The sequence below is a fragment of the Lycium barbarum genome, chromosome 2, assembly GCF_019175385.1.
Source record: "Lycium barbarum isolate Lr01 chromosome 2, ASM1917538v2, whole genome shotgun sequence".
NCBI lineage: Eukaryota > Viridiplantae > Streptophyta > Magnoliopsida > Solanales > Solanaceae > Lycium > Lycium barbarum.
In genome coordinates, this window is record NC_083338.1 from 127629160 (window position 1) to 127642067 (window position 12908).

A 12908-nucleotide genomic window follows, 5' to 3' on the forward strand; every position below is an offset into this window, starting at 1 on the left:
GGGGGAGTGTTATAAATATCCCAAATAGTGGATATCCATTAAGTTATAAATATCCCAAAATATCCCAAAATATCTCAAAATATCCCATGTCCTGTTGCTCCTATAAATAGGATGCACAGATGCAATGTTGAAAGAGAAGAAGTAATATATAATTTGATATCTCTCTACATATTCTCTCTACATATTTCTTCTGTGTATTTACTTCATAGTTTTATTTTATAACATTTTCTTCTTTTATGGAAGATTGTTTTTGGCCCTATTGACGAAAGGAAAGCTCAATTGAAATATGATTTTGTTCCGCTCATTCCTCTTTTTTTTTTTTCTCCTTGTAAAGATTTTGTTCGAGCAAGGTAGTTAATACTCTTGTTTAAGCATGCATTTTTTGAGCTAAATAATGGTATTTCATAGGCGTTTGTGAAATTGAGAACAAAATTTCCACTTACAAGAAATTGTCAAAGTTCAAAATACTAGTCTGAAAGAGTACTACATGTAGTTTTCAACCACTTACAATTCTTCAAATTTCCACAAAATTCATTTTCAAAAAACTACAGCGAACAAAAACAATTTACTTTCACAGGCTTATTAATTTCCTTTGCAAATTATAGTCAAGTCTTTCTTGCACTGGGGTATCACATTCTGGATAACGGAATAAAGTCTTTCTTGCCAGCCGGAGAAACAGACCAAACCACAATAAACGATCCTATCTCATGCTTAATCGAAGGTGAAGTTGATTGTTGGATCTATATGACAATGAGCCTAATAGCCTTGAGCAAACAGCATAAGAATGACCCCAAGTTTAAGAAGGTTTTAGCACCAAGTCCAAGCATTTGGGAATAGAGTTGTGTGGTTAGAGACCTTTAATTAGCAATACTAGGGAGAGTAAGCTCAATGATGATAGACCATTGAAAAGAATTGAGGCCTATAAGAGTCTTATAAAAAGAATAAAAAATGAACATGTAATAGCATTTTAAATAGGCGGGAGAGATTAAAATTTCTGAATAATTGCTGGTTTTGAGCAAGTGCTGAGGGTAGTAGTGAATTGGTAAAATTGTCATCAGAAGGTTTTTAACAACTATTCAATATATGTTTGAGCAAGTTTAGGACTTGAATGAGTTGGTTGTTTTTAGGAAGTTTGATATACCAATTTTATATAGCGGCTTTAATTTTAGTCTAAATGTTCAACTCTTGAGTTATATTAATGCCATTTGACACGTTTAATGCTATTTTATGGTTTCCCTCGCATTATCAACTGCCAGTTCGATTATTGAAACTAAACCAACAATTCCTCTTTGAGAGTTTTGGTCCTCGTATTTGATTCTTTCTTAACTAGATGAAACACTTCAAGCACTAATAAGGAGCTTGCTTTTTGTCTACCGCACCCTTGATACGTCAGACTCTAAATTGGACACTGCAGGAATGCTTTAGGGAATTTCGACCACAAATCTAACATGTAACTTTAAGTTGCTCAATAAATCTATCAAAATACTCAAGTCAAGTAAACCTACAAATGACCAAGAATGCAGTCATATAAATCGCTCATGATTTCGTTTAAAATATCATTCTGCAAGTTCTCGTAAAATTTGCTTCACCTCTCCATAACATTACTATGAAAAGTACAAAGGTAAGCAAATGGTTCTGACCATCCTAGTCTAGGAGGCCAAAACGTACATTAGTACCTTTTGCCTCTAGATTCACTTCTAGAAACCATCACTCCTGAGAGCTTGTTGACCTCATAGAGCAATGCGGCTGAGAACAAGAAGCTGCATTTCCAAGAATACCCATCAGATTTATAAACATTATGCCACCACACCATCTATACTGTAGACATGTTCTTGCATGACCATGTATATATGAGCTACCAAAATTTTAGAGGAAGAATCAAGGTCAAAATTCTCCAACGTTCCACCTTATTTTATATGAGCTTCTCTGGTTTGGTAGAAAAGGGGCACCAGTATTAATGCAAGATACTAGATTGCATCAGCAATTAGAGATGGCAAGATGGGTAATCGGCTAAATAAATACTTGTGCATGTGGGTTTGGATGAGGATGGTAAGCTTCACAGCCCACTAATCACCCATATATTATGGTGGAGTGCCACTTGATATGTTGAACATTTGTTCAAAAAGGACGTCAAGCTTGACTCGCTCATTAACCATAATATAAGCATGATGTTTTTGGATAAGCTGTGGGTGAGAACAGTAATCCAACACATAAAAACGAGAGTAAAGAGAAACATGGGTGGAGATGATAGATGAGAAGCAAAACACAAAGCTGTGAAATCAGCAGCTGTTGGTGAGGAATAGTGATTATTGGCAAGACTTCCTTCGATATGGAAAGGGGTTATATAAAAATATGAAAGAAGCTATCTAATTAATAGTGTTTTGGATTCCTTGCCTACATAGATGATGTGAGTTTTCTTTATTCCTTCCAAAGCAATCAACACGATAGACACATTACGAAGAAAATTCCCTTGGGAAGATAATACGGAGAAGTCCTACCATTTGGTCAACTGGGAAACAGTCATGTTGAGTAAAAATCCTGGTGGTTTCGGATTAGGAAATCTGAAGTCTCATGATAACACTAGTCAAATGATTATAGAGATTCCCAAAGGAACCAATGGCAACCTGGAGAAGGGGTCCATTATAAATATGGGGAACAAAGTTTTTGCTTTTTGGTCAGGTGCTTAATGTCATGCGCTGAGTTTAGGTGTGTCGAATAGGCACAGTTTAAGCAGAGTCGGGTGTTTAATAGGTCATGATCTGAGTTTTTGGTGTCTAAATGAAATCTCCTGTCAAGTTTAGGTGTCTGTCCATGTATTCAGCCAAGAAAGAATGAAAGCATAAACATTTCCACTTCTACAAACTTTTGGTTTAAACTAAAAATTAAATGTGACCAAGTAATTTTGTGTATTATTCTTTTTGGGAGAAAGCTAACATCCTAAGCAATTTTGTTTTCCTTTTTAGCTCATTTAACTCATCCAAGAGATTTCCCACAAGAAGAAACATATGCAATTACACAAATTTCTTTATCCACAATTATAGTAACTAGATAGTATAGTTCATTACCATGTCGTGATGCTAACTCGATGAACAGTGCCAGCAGCAATAAGAGCAACTACCTCAGCAAGTATAACTGCAGCGCAACACATCAATAGAACAGATTAAAAATTAATTGACCCGTACAGTTGCTGTATCTCTTTACTAATGCAAGATATGTGATACACAACTTAGCATTAATCATATCTAGATTTGAACCTAACCTAAAGCAATTTGAACCCCCTTTGCCACTAAACTAGAATCTTCCCCTAACTCAAGGAGATTCAACAGTTCATATATAATCAAAAAGAAATCACCTTATTTATGCATTATAATTTTTCGGCGAAGGGGATTCAATTGAACCCCCTTCCCACAAGCTAGCTCCGCCAATGTATATATACGGGATTGCATATTTATTTAGATCTTCAAAGAATTGATTACGACAATGGAAAAGTCACAACATAATGCACTCACCAGAACCCCATCCAGTCCTTACACCACATGTTTCTTGATAGTTTCCGATGAACTGCAACAGCAACACCAAATCAAGCTCAATACAATAATAGCTTGGTATGTACTGTGCTAACAATGCAATATTCTTTTTATCAAGTATGCTAGCAAAGCAACATGTGATACTCCACTTTATGCAGCCATAAAATGCATGACAGTTACGAAACTGTGTAAAGAATGCTGAAGACAGCAGTGGATCTGACAACAAAATGATAAAATAGGAAAATGAATTAATCTCAAAGGAAAAAACATTTCTGCTACAAGATGTCCGGAAGAAAAAGGTCACTTCTCAATTTCCCTCCTTCAAGTCAGGTCCTCCGATAACAGAAAACAGAGAACACATTGAAAATGTACGGAATCGAGCTCACAATTTTGTAAAAAAGTTCGTATTTATTTAAATTCATAGTCTGTATCTGGTAACTTGCTGGTGGAGAAAAAAGGTAAGCTCCACATATATTTGCAGATGATAGAACAATTTCTACAGCATACGTCTCAATTAGTACAGCTTTATTGTACAGGAATACAGGCATTATAATTTTAACTGCATTTAATAGACTGATAAAAACTTAGCAGTGCCTGCAGTTTTGAGATCTTAGAGCACAGCACTTAATACCACAAAATGTAATTTATCTCACCGTTAACAAAAAAATGAAAATGAGAGAACTAGTGAGTCCTCCGAGGATGGTATACAATTCTGAAGATGCTAACTTTCTTCTATACACTTCCTGCAGAGAGAGTGTCGCGATGAATAGAAGAAATGAGTATAGCATCGAATTCCCAGTTCCAGCCATGACTTCAGGTGCCCACACAAAAAAAGAAAGATAATCAGACTGAGGAATTTCTTAAATGAAACACGTCAAAAGACAAGAAAGAGGTAAGGTAGCAGCCTAGCGGGAATACATAAATAAGCTCCAATTCATTTTAAACTATCAAGATATAATCAGGAAAGACAGAATCATGCAAAATAAAAGGCAACCTTCAAGAAAAGCGTTGAATATCATGATTTTTAACGGACAACAATACATGACAATCATTATTTAGATTCTAACTTTTACGGACTTAGTTTACAAAGGAAACTCAACACAGGAGATGTGGGTTATATTCACCACCCACAAGCAATGTAGGTTGAAGTGCATATAAACACCAAAGAAATTGAATCTAAGTGACATACTTGAATATCAGTAATCAAAAAGATGCATACTTTTAATTGCAAAAATACTTAAGAGCTCCACTTAATTCTAATTAGCAAAGTAGAAAAAATTTACTAACATTGATAACTGAAAAGTGCTACTATTTGTTGCCGTTGCAGATTTAGCCACCTAATAAGTGTGAGGCAAAGTAGCCAGCCTAAGATGCACATAGCTTCAGAACAACCCTAATTTGTTCATATTTATTATCATATGCGCCACCAACTATTCTACAACAACATCTATGGTTGATATGGATACTTACTCTCTAACTGTCCACAAATTTAACAGTAAAAAAGACATTTTAAACGCACAGATTATCCAATTCGGTGTTTAACCCGGATTATAAAGAAATACTAGTAGTATATTTCCAGCAAAACCTCATTTAACAGATCTAAAAAGCAAATCAAATTAGTTTCTTTGTTACCTGCGTAGAACACTGCAACAATATACTAAAACTGTAAAAAGAAATTATAAGGATTTGAGTATGTAATTGGAGACGAAGATAGTTGGATCCAGATTCGAGTTACCGAGTGATAATAGGAAAAGAACTAAACGGCGTCGTTACGTGGCTTTAATGTCAATAAATCCCAACATAAATTAATTACTACATCAACTTTTGTTAAACTACAATTTCTAAATAAGTAATATTCTACTTCTTTTCCAACTAAACTTCAAATGGATTTTTTTTAATGAAAATAAATCAACCAATTCATATCTTTTTTCCTACTGAATTGGTTCTCAATTTTGAAATTTTGTACTCCTCGTGTTCAAAATAAGTGTTCACTTAATTTTTTTTTTTACATCCCTTAAGAAAACAATAATTTCTACAAAAAATAGTTATTTTGATTAAACTATTCTTAATTCATAAGACTCTTGTTTACTTATTGTTTTAGATGTTACACCTCGGATTTCGCACGTTAAAGTCGCATCATGAGTTAGTCAACGTAAGTTCAAACAGAAATTATGTTGAGGATAAAAGGGATTGAGTTTATTAATAAAAATGGTTACAAGAGTCTATAAATAATATTAGTAAGTGGCGGAAGATTTGGAGAGTGAACGAATCAAAGAAGCATGAGTTTCGTCAAAAGTCGGCAAGTTGGGAATGCGATAACTTGTGCTTTTGGGTGAGATTAGGAGTGCTTCATATGATAAGCAAGTAATGATATGAAGTATTTGAATTGTATAATGGTCTCATGTTAAGTTTGGAAATCAAACGAGTTGTAATACGAAAGTCGACAAAGGACGTCGCAAGTTAAGTTTGTAAATTTCACTAAAATTTGGGCGTCGAGAGTTGTAATGGTCTCATAGTAAACTTACAAGTAACATAGGTGGTTTCAGTTCATCCGTAGTAATCGCCACCATCCGAGTATGTAACTCTAAACAAGAAGATGGAGTCATGATTTGGTACAACAAATAGTAATAAGGAATGAAAAAGAGTGAAGGGCTAAACATCCCTATCTCCTTTAAACATCTTAGCGATATTGACAAGTTTCTCAAAGCTAACGGGAATTCTATTCGGGTAACCGGCATCTCGACTTTGGAATTTCACTGGAATCACCACTAATGAAAGGCCTATTGAGACTCGTCGAGAAAGGTAGACTTATCTTGCATTGGGACCGGCTAAGTAGTTGATAAGTTTGATGTGCTTAAGGAATTTAAAGTAGTTTATCCGGTGCTCTGCACATCTAAATATCATAAGTACCCCATCACTACTCATGATCCTCGAAATCATTAGTTACAAGCTGCAAAGTTGAAAGAAAGAAAAAAAAGTGTTGCCAATAGGATAATGTGGAGGAACCGACATAAGGAGACAAGGAAAGATGTGAAGGCTGGATACCCCCCATTTGTTTCAGACCTCAGATTTATGCCGACACTCGTGTGATAAGATACCTCCTTTCCAATTATATATATTGAATTTTTATATATCTTGTTTGATTTTATTGTTGAGACAGATATGGCTAGTATGTTTCAGACTTCAGCAAAGAACGGTTGAGGTAAGTTATGGCTAACCTATTATAATTTTTGTACAAATAGATGATCGTGAGGGGCCAAATTAATATTGTTATGCTGTTGTGTGGCCCTGTGTGGCTTTGGACATTTGTTTGGGTTGTTTGACATGTTTTGGATAGTCCTATTTACAGAGGAAACTCTGCTGAAATTTTTAGAAATCCCAAGAGTTAGAATATCCCTCAACATTCGAGGACGAATGTTCCTAAGGGGGGAAGGATGTTACACCTCGGATTTTCGCACGTTAAAGTCGCATCATGAGTTAGTCGACGTAAGTTCAAAAAGAAATTATGTTGAGGATAAAAGGGATTGAGTTTATTAATAAAAATGGTTGCAAGAGTCTATAAATAATATTAGTAAGTGCCGGAAGATTTGGAGGGTGAACGAATCAAAGAAGCATGAGTTTCGTCAAAAGTTGACAAGTTGGGAATGCGATAACTTGTGCTTTTGGGTGAGATTAGGAGTGCTCCATATGATAAGCAAGTAATGATATGAAGTACTTGAATTGTATAATGGTCTCTTGTTAAGTTTGGAAGTCAAACGAGTTGTAATACGAAAGTCAACAAAGGACGTCGCAAGTTAAGCTTGTAAATTTCACTGAAATTTGGGTCAGATGTCTCGGAGATTTTCTCTCAATATACTTGGAGTTACGGGGTGATCCACCCATCAAATCGAAGGTCTATGAGTCTAGTTTCCAGCGGATTTTACCGTTCATCAATATGACATCGGAGTAGAGAGAAATTTGTATTTTTGTCCAAGGACGTAAACTGCCATGGGAACAGTGGACATAGTCAGTGGTCAAAGTTGTCTTTGTATATATATTCACCCCTTCCACGACTTGTCTCTTATTTTTCCTCTTCCTAAGACATCCAAACCCTAGAATTCATCCTTAAATATTTCCCCATCAAACACAAGATAATCAAAGGGCGAATTATACAAGTCTAACACAAGGAATAAGGTAGTGATCTTCGAATCAGTAAATTCTCGCTAATTCGATATTTGGAAGGAAACTTCATCAAGAAGCAATTTATAGTTTGGAGTGATTTTCATTGTTCGAGGTATGTTTTGATCCCTTTCTCCTCTTCTTAAGCTTTATAAGTGTTTAAACCTAAGAAAATGGAGAGAAAATCCCATATGAATAAGTTGTGGTTAAAACTTGAAGCTTCCATGGACATGGCTAAATTGTTGAGCTATTTGTGTTGGGTTTGTTGTATTATTTGGAGTTATGATAGTATGGATTGAATCATGGTAGTAAGGAGGAGTATAAAAGTAGGTTTTTGGTAGTGTTTTACAAGAAGCTACACTACAAAAGAGCTTACAAACTCATGCCTACGAATTGCTCGATAAAATGCCTAAATGAAGATTTTTATTGGCTATATGCTCAAAGTTGATCTCTAATTGTTCGTATCTTGTAGGAAGTCGTTATAAAATGTTCGAGTCTTATGGAAATGTGTATAACTCCAATCGACGAGGTATGTAGGGCGTTTTCTTCTCTTCTTAGCATGACTAGAATTCAAATGAGCTTTCACTGAAACGTTATTTCCGTAACTTGTATCAACCACATTCCGAAATAGTTAAGATCATCTCTTCTCATGAATAGCTTATAGTGGAATACTTTCTCGCAGTTCGTATCTATTGTTTGTCAATTGAAGAATGATGTTCATTATGGTACTTTTCACGTCAAAGTTGAGGCAGTTGTATTTCCAATCATTTGAGTTGATCTTTACCTCACGTGTAATCCGTATCAAGTATATTTCATATTCTTTACATTTGTGGTCTTCTTGATTGAAAGCTAAAGAATGTAGCGACAATAATGAAAAATCGGAGGGTAACGACGACAGGTCACTCCGACTCTTTCTATGATGTCTCTTCTGAGGTCAGTCTTGCATTGCACTTATATATATATATATATATATATATATATTTACTTTCATTACCGAGCCGCGCTACAGTGGGCTGGGTAGGCACTTATATGTGCACCTAGACATGTTTCTTTCTTTACCGAGTCGTGTTGTAGGCGGCCGGGTAGGCACGTAGCTGTGCATTGCCACTGATCAATTGGGCAGAGATGATGTTATGATGATGAGCTCACCCCACAGAGGGATTTATTATTGTTATATGATATGATATATGCCTCCACAGTGAGGAATGATTTTACGGACATGCATTTACATTTATGTCATGATTATGGTCGCCCTCAGTGGCCTCGTTCAGAGTTTCAGGTTGTCTCTACATCTTTTCCCACGTTATTTGTATCTCTTATGCTTATGTTATGTCTATGCTTACTGCCTTACATACTCGGTACATCTTTCGTACTGACGCATTTTGTGCGCTGTGATCATGCCCACAGGTACGGTAGACGGATTGTTGTACCTTTCTCAATAGGATACCAAAGTTCAGCAGGGATGTTCGCACTCCATTCTCCGGAGTTGCTAGTCAGAGTCATTAAATAGGATGCATGCATATATATATATAGAGAGAGAGAGTATGGCTATGGGTACGTCGGGGCCACTGTCCCGACCCGTTGATGCATATTAGTGCTCTTAGAGGCTTACAGACTAACAATCAGTGTACATGTATTGTATTTGGCCTTGCCGGCCTTCTGACTAGTTGTCTTTCTTGGTTTTGGCCTTGTCGGCCCTAGTTATGCATATATGTGTTGTTAGGACTTTTCTGCTTGCAGGTTGTCATGATATACTTCTTATAATTGTTATTCAGCGGCCTCGTCGGCCTATGATTCACGTTACATTGTTTAGATATCACAGTTGGTTCGCTCGGCCCTTCGGGTGCCGGGTGCCGGCCACACCCCCAAGGTTGGGGTGTGACAGTAAATAGGAGCAAATGTTATGTAAACGCTTATTTTGAACAAAAATAAACAGGTGAGTAGACATTTATTTTACATCGGATGGGAGTACCATTTATGTCAAAGGTTGCCCAATTTTTGAAAAGTCAAAGCGTTTTTCATTTAAAAAATATAGTATTTAATTAAAGCCAAGTTTTTGATAAAGACCTAAGTGTTATGAATAGTTATCTATATATTGTGGATGTCTATCTTTAGGAGAAATATTAGGGTTAGTGACTTTGGGATCAAGTCAGTTTTTCCCTATAAATATAGAGGTTCTCCTTCATTGTAAATAAATCCCTAACAAGAGAAATAAAGATATTTCCTCTATTCTCTCTTTCTCTGCAATAATCCTTGAAAAAGGAGAGGAGAAAATGGTCATAATAAGGAGGCAATGTGCTCTTGTTAATTCATAATCTCTTGCACGTTGTTAATCAAGATAATTCATCTTGTTAATGCTGGTTTATATCAAAGATGGTTTGGCATTGAATGCCTCCAATAAGTAGCTAAATTGTTGCTTATGAGAACAAAGCTTCATATGCTGGTTTGAGATATGATATATTGTATACAACATCACTTGTATGCTCCAGACCAATAAATTATGATAAATTTTCCCCTTATAAGTGGTTCAGGGTTAGGAACCAGATATTTCCATCTAATAGTTTTTTATGTGTGGTATATGATTAATTAATCTACAATGATACACAAAGATGGATTCCCCCAAAGAAGATGGGATATATGTTAGTTTTTCTAATATAAGGGGGAGAGAATAAGCAACTGAGGAATATGTTACGAATTATCATTAGTGTGATCCTCATTCAAAAGATAATTCAACTCAAATGCTAGAAGCATTTGCTGACCCAAAATTAATTTCTAATTTCAGCTGCAAAATGCTCCTATTAAATTCATGTCCCTGAAGGACAAAGTCTACAGCATGCATGAAGCATGGTAGATTAATCGGTTCCAAACGCAATAATCCTTGAAAAGGGAGAGGAGCAAATGATCAAAATGGTCATAGTAAGGAGGCAATGTGCTCCTGAAGAGCATACGACATAACACTTCATGAAACCTCATGCGAGGTTTAAGTACCTAAAATAATGAAAGTGATGAGATCTTAATAAGTTATGTCACATTGCGAACCGATACAAATGATATATCGTCGATGATGTCTTTGGTACAATATAGCGCAATATTATAAAAGATTGTGAGAATCTGAATTCTGCGTATATAAAGCATGCTAACGTAGACGTTATTACCAAGTAAAATGATGCATTTTGGTAAGCTTCAAGCTTATTGGACCTGCAGTCCAGACAACATAAAATTTCTCTCATTGAGATATTAATAGATATTGTCACTTGACAAATTTTATATGAAAATTCTTAAAGAATTTTAAATGCCTGAAGCATATACAAGATCTAGAAGTTTGTTCATTATTCGTATATGAATTAAATCAGGCAAGGTGAATGCGATTTAATCACCTTAATGAATATTTAATGACTAAGGGTCTATTTATCCTTACAGCTGTGTGGAAATCAAAATTTGTCATATTGTTGGTGCAAGTTGATGACTTGAATATAATTGAAACTCTTGAAGAGTTCTCAAAAGCAGTATATTATTTGTTGAAAGAAGTTGAAATGAGAAACTTGCAGAATTCTTTGGTCCTGAAATGTCATATCTTTATGCATGCATTTATATATTTTGCTATGAATATGAGGGATTACTGCCATCGATGTTATTCGACATGACAGTCAAATCATATAAAGATAACAATTGTTTATAAAACAAGTCAGGAATGCACTTGGAGTGATTTCAACAATACAACTATGTTCAAAGACTGAAGATGCAGCAGCATACATAGCCCAACTAAAGAATGGATTCATGAAAGGACAAAGCATATTTCACCAAAGTTGTTCTTCACAAACGAGCTCCAGAAGAATGGTGATATCAACGTGCAAGAGATTTGTTCGAGCGATAATATGAATGATTTATTCACCAAGTCTCTACAAACTACAACTTTCAAGAAGATGGTGCACAAGATTGGAATGCGAAGATTCAAGTTTTGGAGTGGTGTACCCATCAAGGGGAGTTAATACGCGTTGTACTCTTTTTCCCTTAGCCAAGGTTTTGTCCCAATTGGGTTTTCCTGGAAAGGTTTTTAATGAGGCAACCAAAGGGCGTATTATTAGAGTTGTGTACTCTTTTTCCTTCACTAGAATTTTTTTCCCACTGGATTTTTTCTAGTAAGGTTTTAACGAGGTATATCAAATAGACATCCAAAGGGGAGTGTTATGAATAGTTATATATATATATATTGTGGATGTCTATCTTTAGGAGAAATATTAGGGTTAGTGACTTAGGGATCAAGTCAGTTTTTCCCAATAAATATAGAGGTTCTCCTTCATTGTAAATAAATCCCTAACAAGAGAAATAAAGATATTTCCTCTATTCTCTCTTTTTCTACAATATTCTTCTTGCTTGCTTTATTATTTTATAGGCTTAAGTGACTAAAACGCCCCCAAACTTTACACGAATTGCAACTTTAGTCCCCAAACTATTGTTGCACTTCAAGACACCCCTAAACTTGGCAAAATTGATCTTAGTTCATCCCCGAGCTGCCACATGGCACAGCAAGTGTAGTCACACGCCAACAGGCGCGTGAGAGGTGCCACGTCAGCTTTTTTTTAAAAAAAAAAAACAATTTTGGAAAATTCATTAAAAAGTGAGTATATTTTTTAAAAATAAAAAAAAACTAATTTTCTTAAAAAATGTGAAAACCCCATTTTTTAAAAATAAATCTGGACTGGATTTTTTATTAAAAAATCTGGAACTTTTTAAATCTTGAAAACTGAGAAACCCATTATTTTTTTTAAAAAAATCTGGAAAATTGATTTTTTTTAATTAAAAAACCTGGAGTTTTTAAAAATTTGGAAAACTAAATAAACCCATTTTGCTAAAAAAGAATCTGAAAAATTGAATTTTTGATTAAAAACCTGGACTTTTTTAAAATTTGGGATACTGATTTTTTTAAGAATAAAGTGGAAAACTGATAATATTTTCTAGATTTAAAAACTAATCTAATTTTTCGGGATTATTTTTTTTTTTAAAAAAAGGGTTTTCCACATTTTTAAAAAAAAATAGTTTTTCCAGTTCTTTTTTAAAGAAGAATCTTAAAAGATTCATGAAAATTTGGATTTTTAGGACACTTTTAAAAAAATCAAGTTTTCATTTTTTTTTAAATTCATTTTTACAGATATTTTAATTAAAACTGTAGTTTTTCAGTTTTTTTTTTATTATCAAATTTTCCAAATTTAAAATAAATATTTC

General features: G+C 34.8%; 2 protein-coding genes across 3 annotated transcripts in view; both read right to left on the bottom strand.

Moving 5' to 3' along the window:
- LOC132627149 (protein translocase subunit SECA2, chloroplastic) overlaps positions 1–12908 on the bottom strand; it is a 48797-nt gene that overhangs the window by 9829 nt on the left and 26060 nt on the right. The window lies entirely within an intron of this gene.
- Positions 1445–5381, bottom strand: LOC132627148 (uncharacterized). Of its 2 annotated transcripts, none has more exons than XM_060342307.1 (5): positions 5263–5381; positions 4181–4338; positions 3510–3561; positions 3066–3132; positions 1445–1760 (listed from the first exon to the last, which is right to left on the bottom strand). In XM_060342307.1, the coding sequence occupies exons 2-5, from the start codon at positions 4334–4336 to the stop codon at positions 1670–1672; spliced, it is 366 nt and encodes a 121-aa protein (XP_060198290.1). In that variant the 5' UTR covers positions 4337–4338; positions 5263–5381; the 3' UTR covers positions 1445–1669. The 2 variants fall into 2 exon arrangements, with proteins under 2 accessions (XP_060198290.1, XP_060198289.1); XM_060342306.1 differs by having other exon boundaries at positions 5160–5319.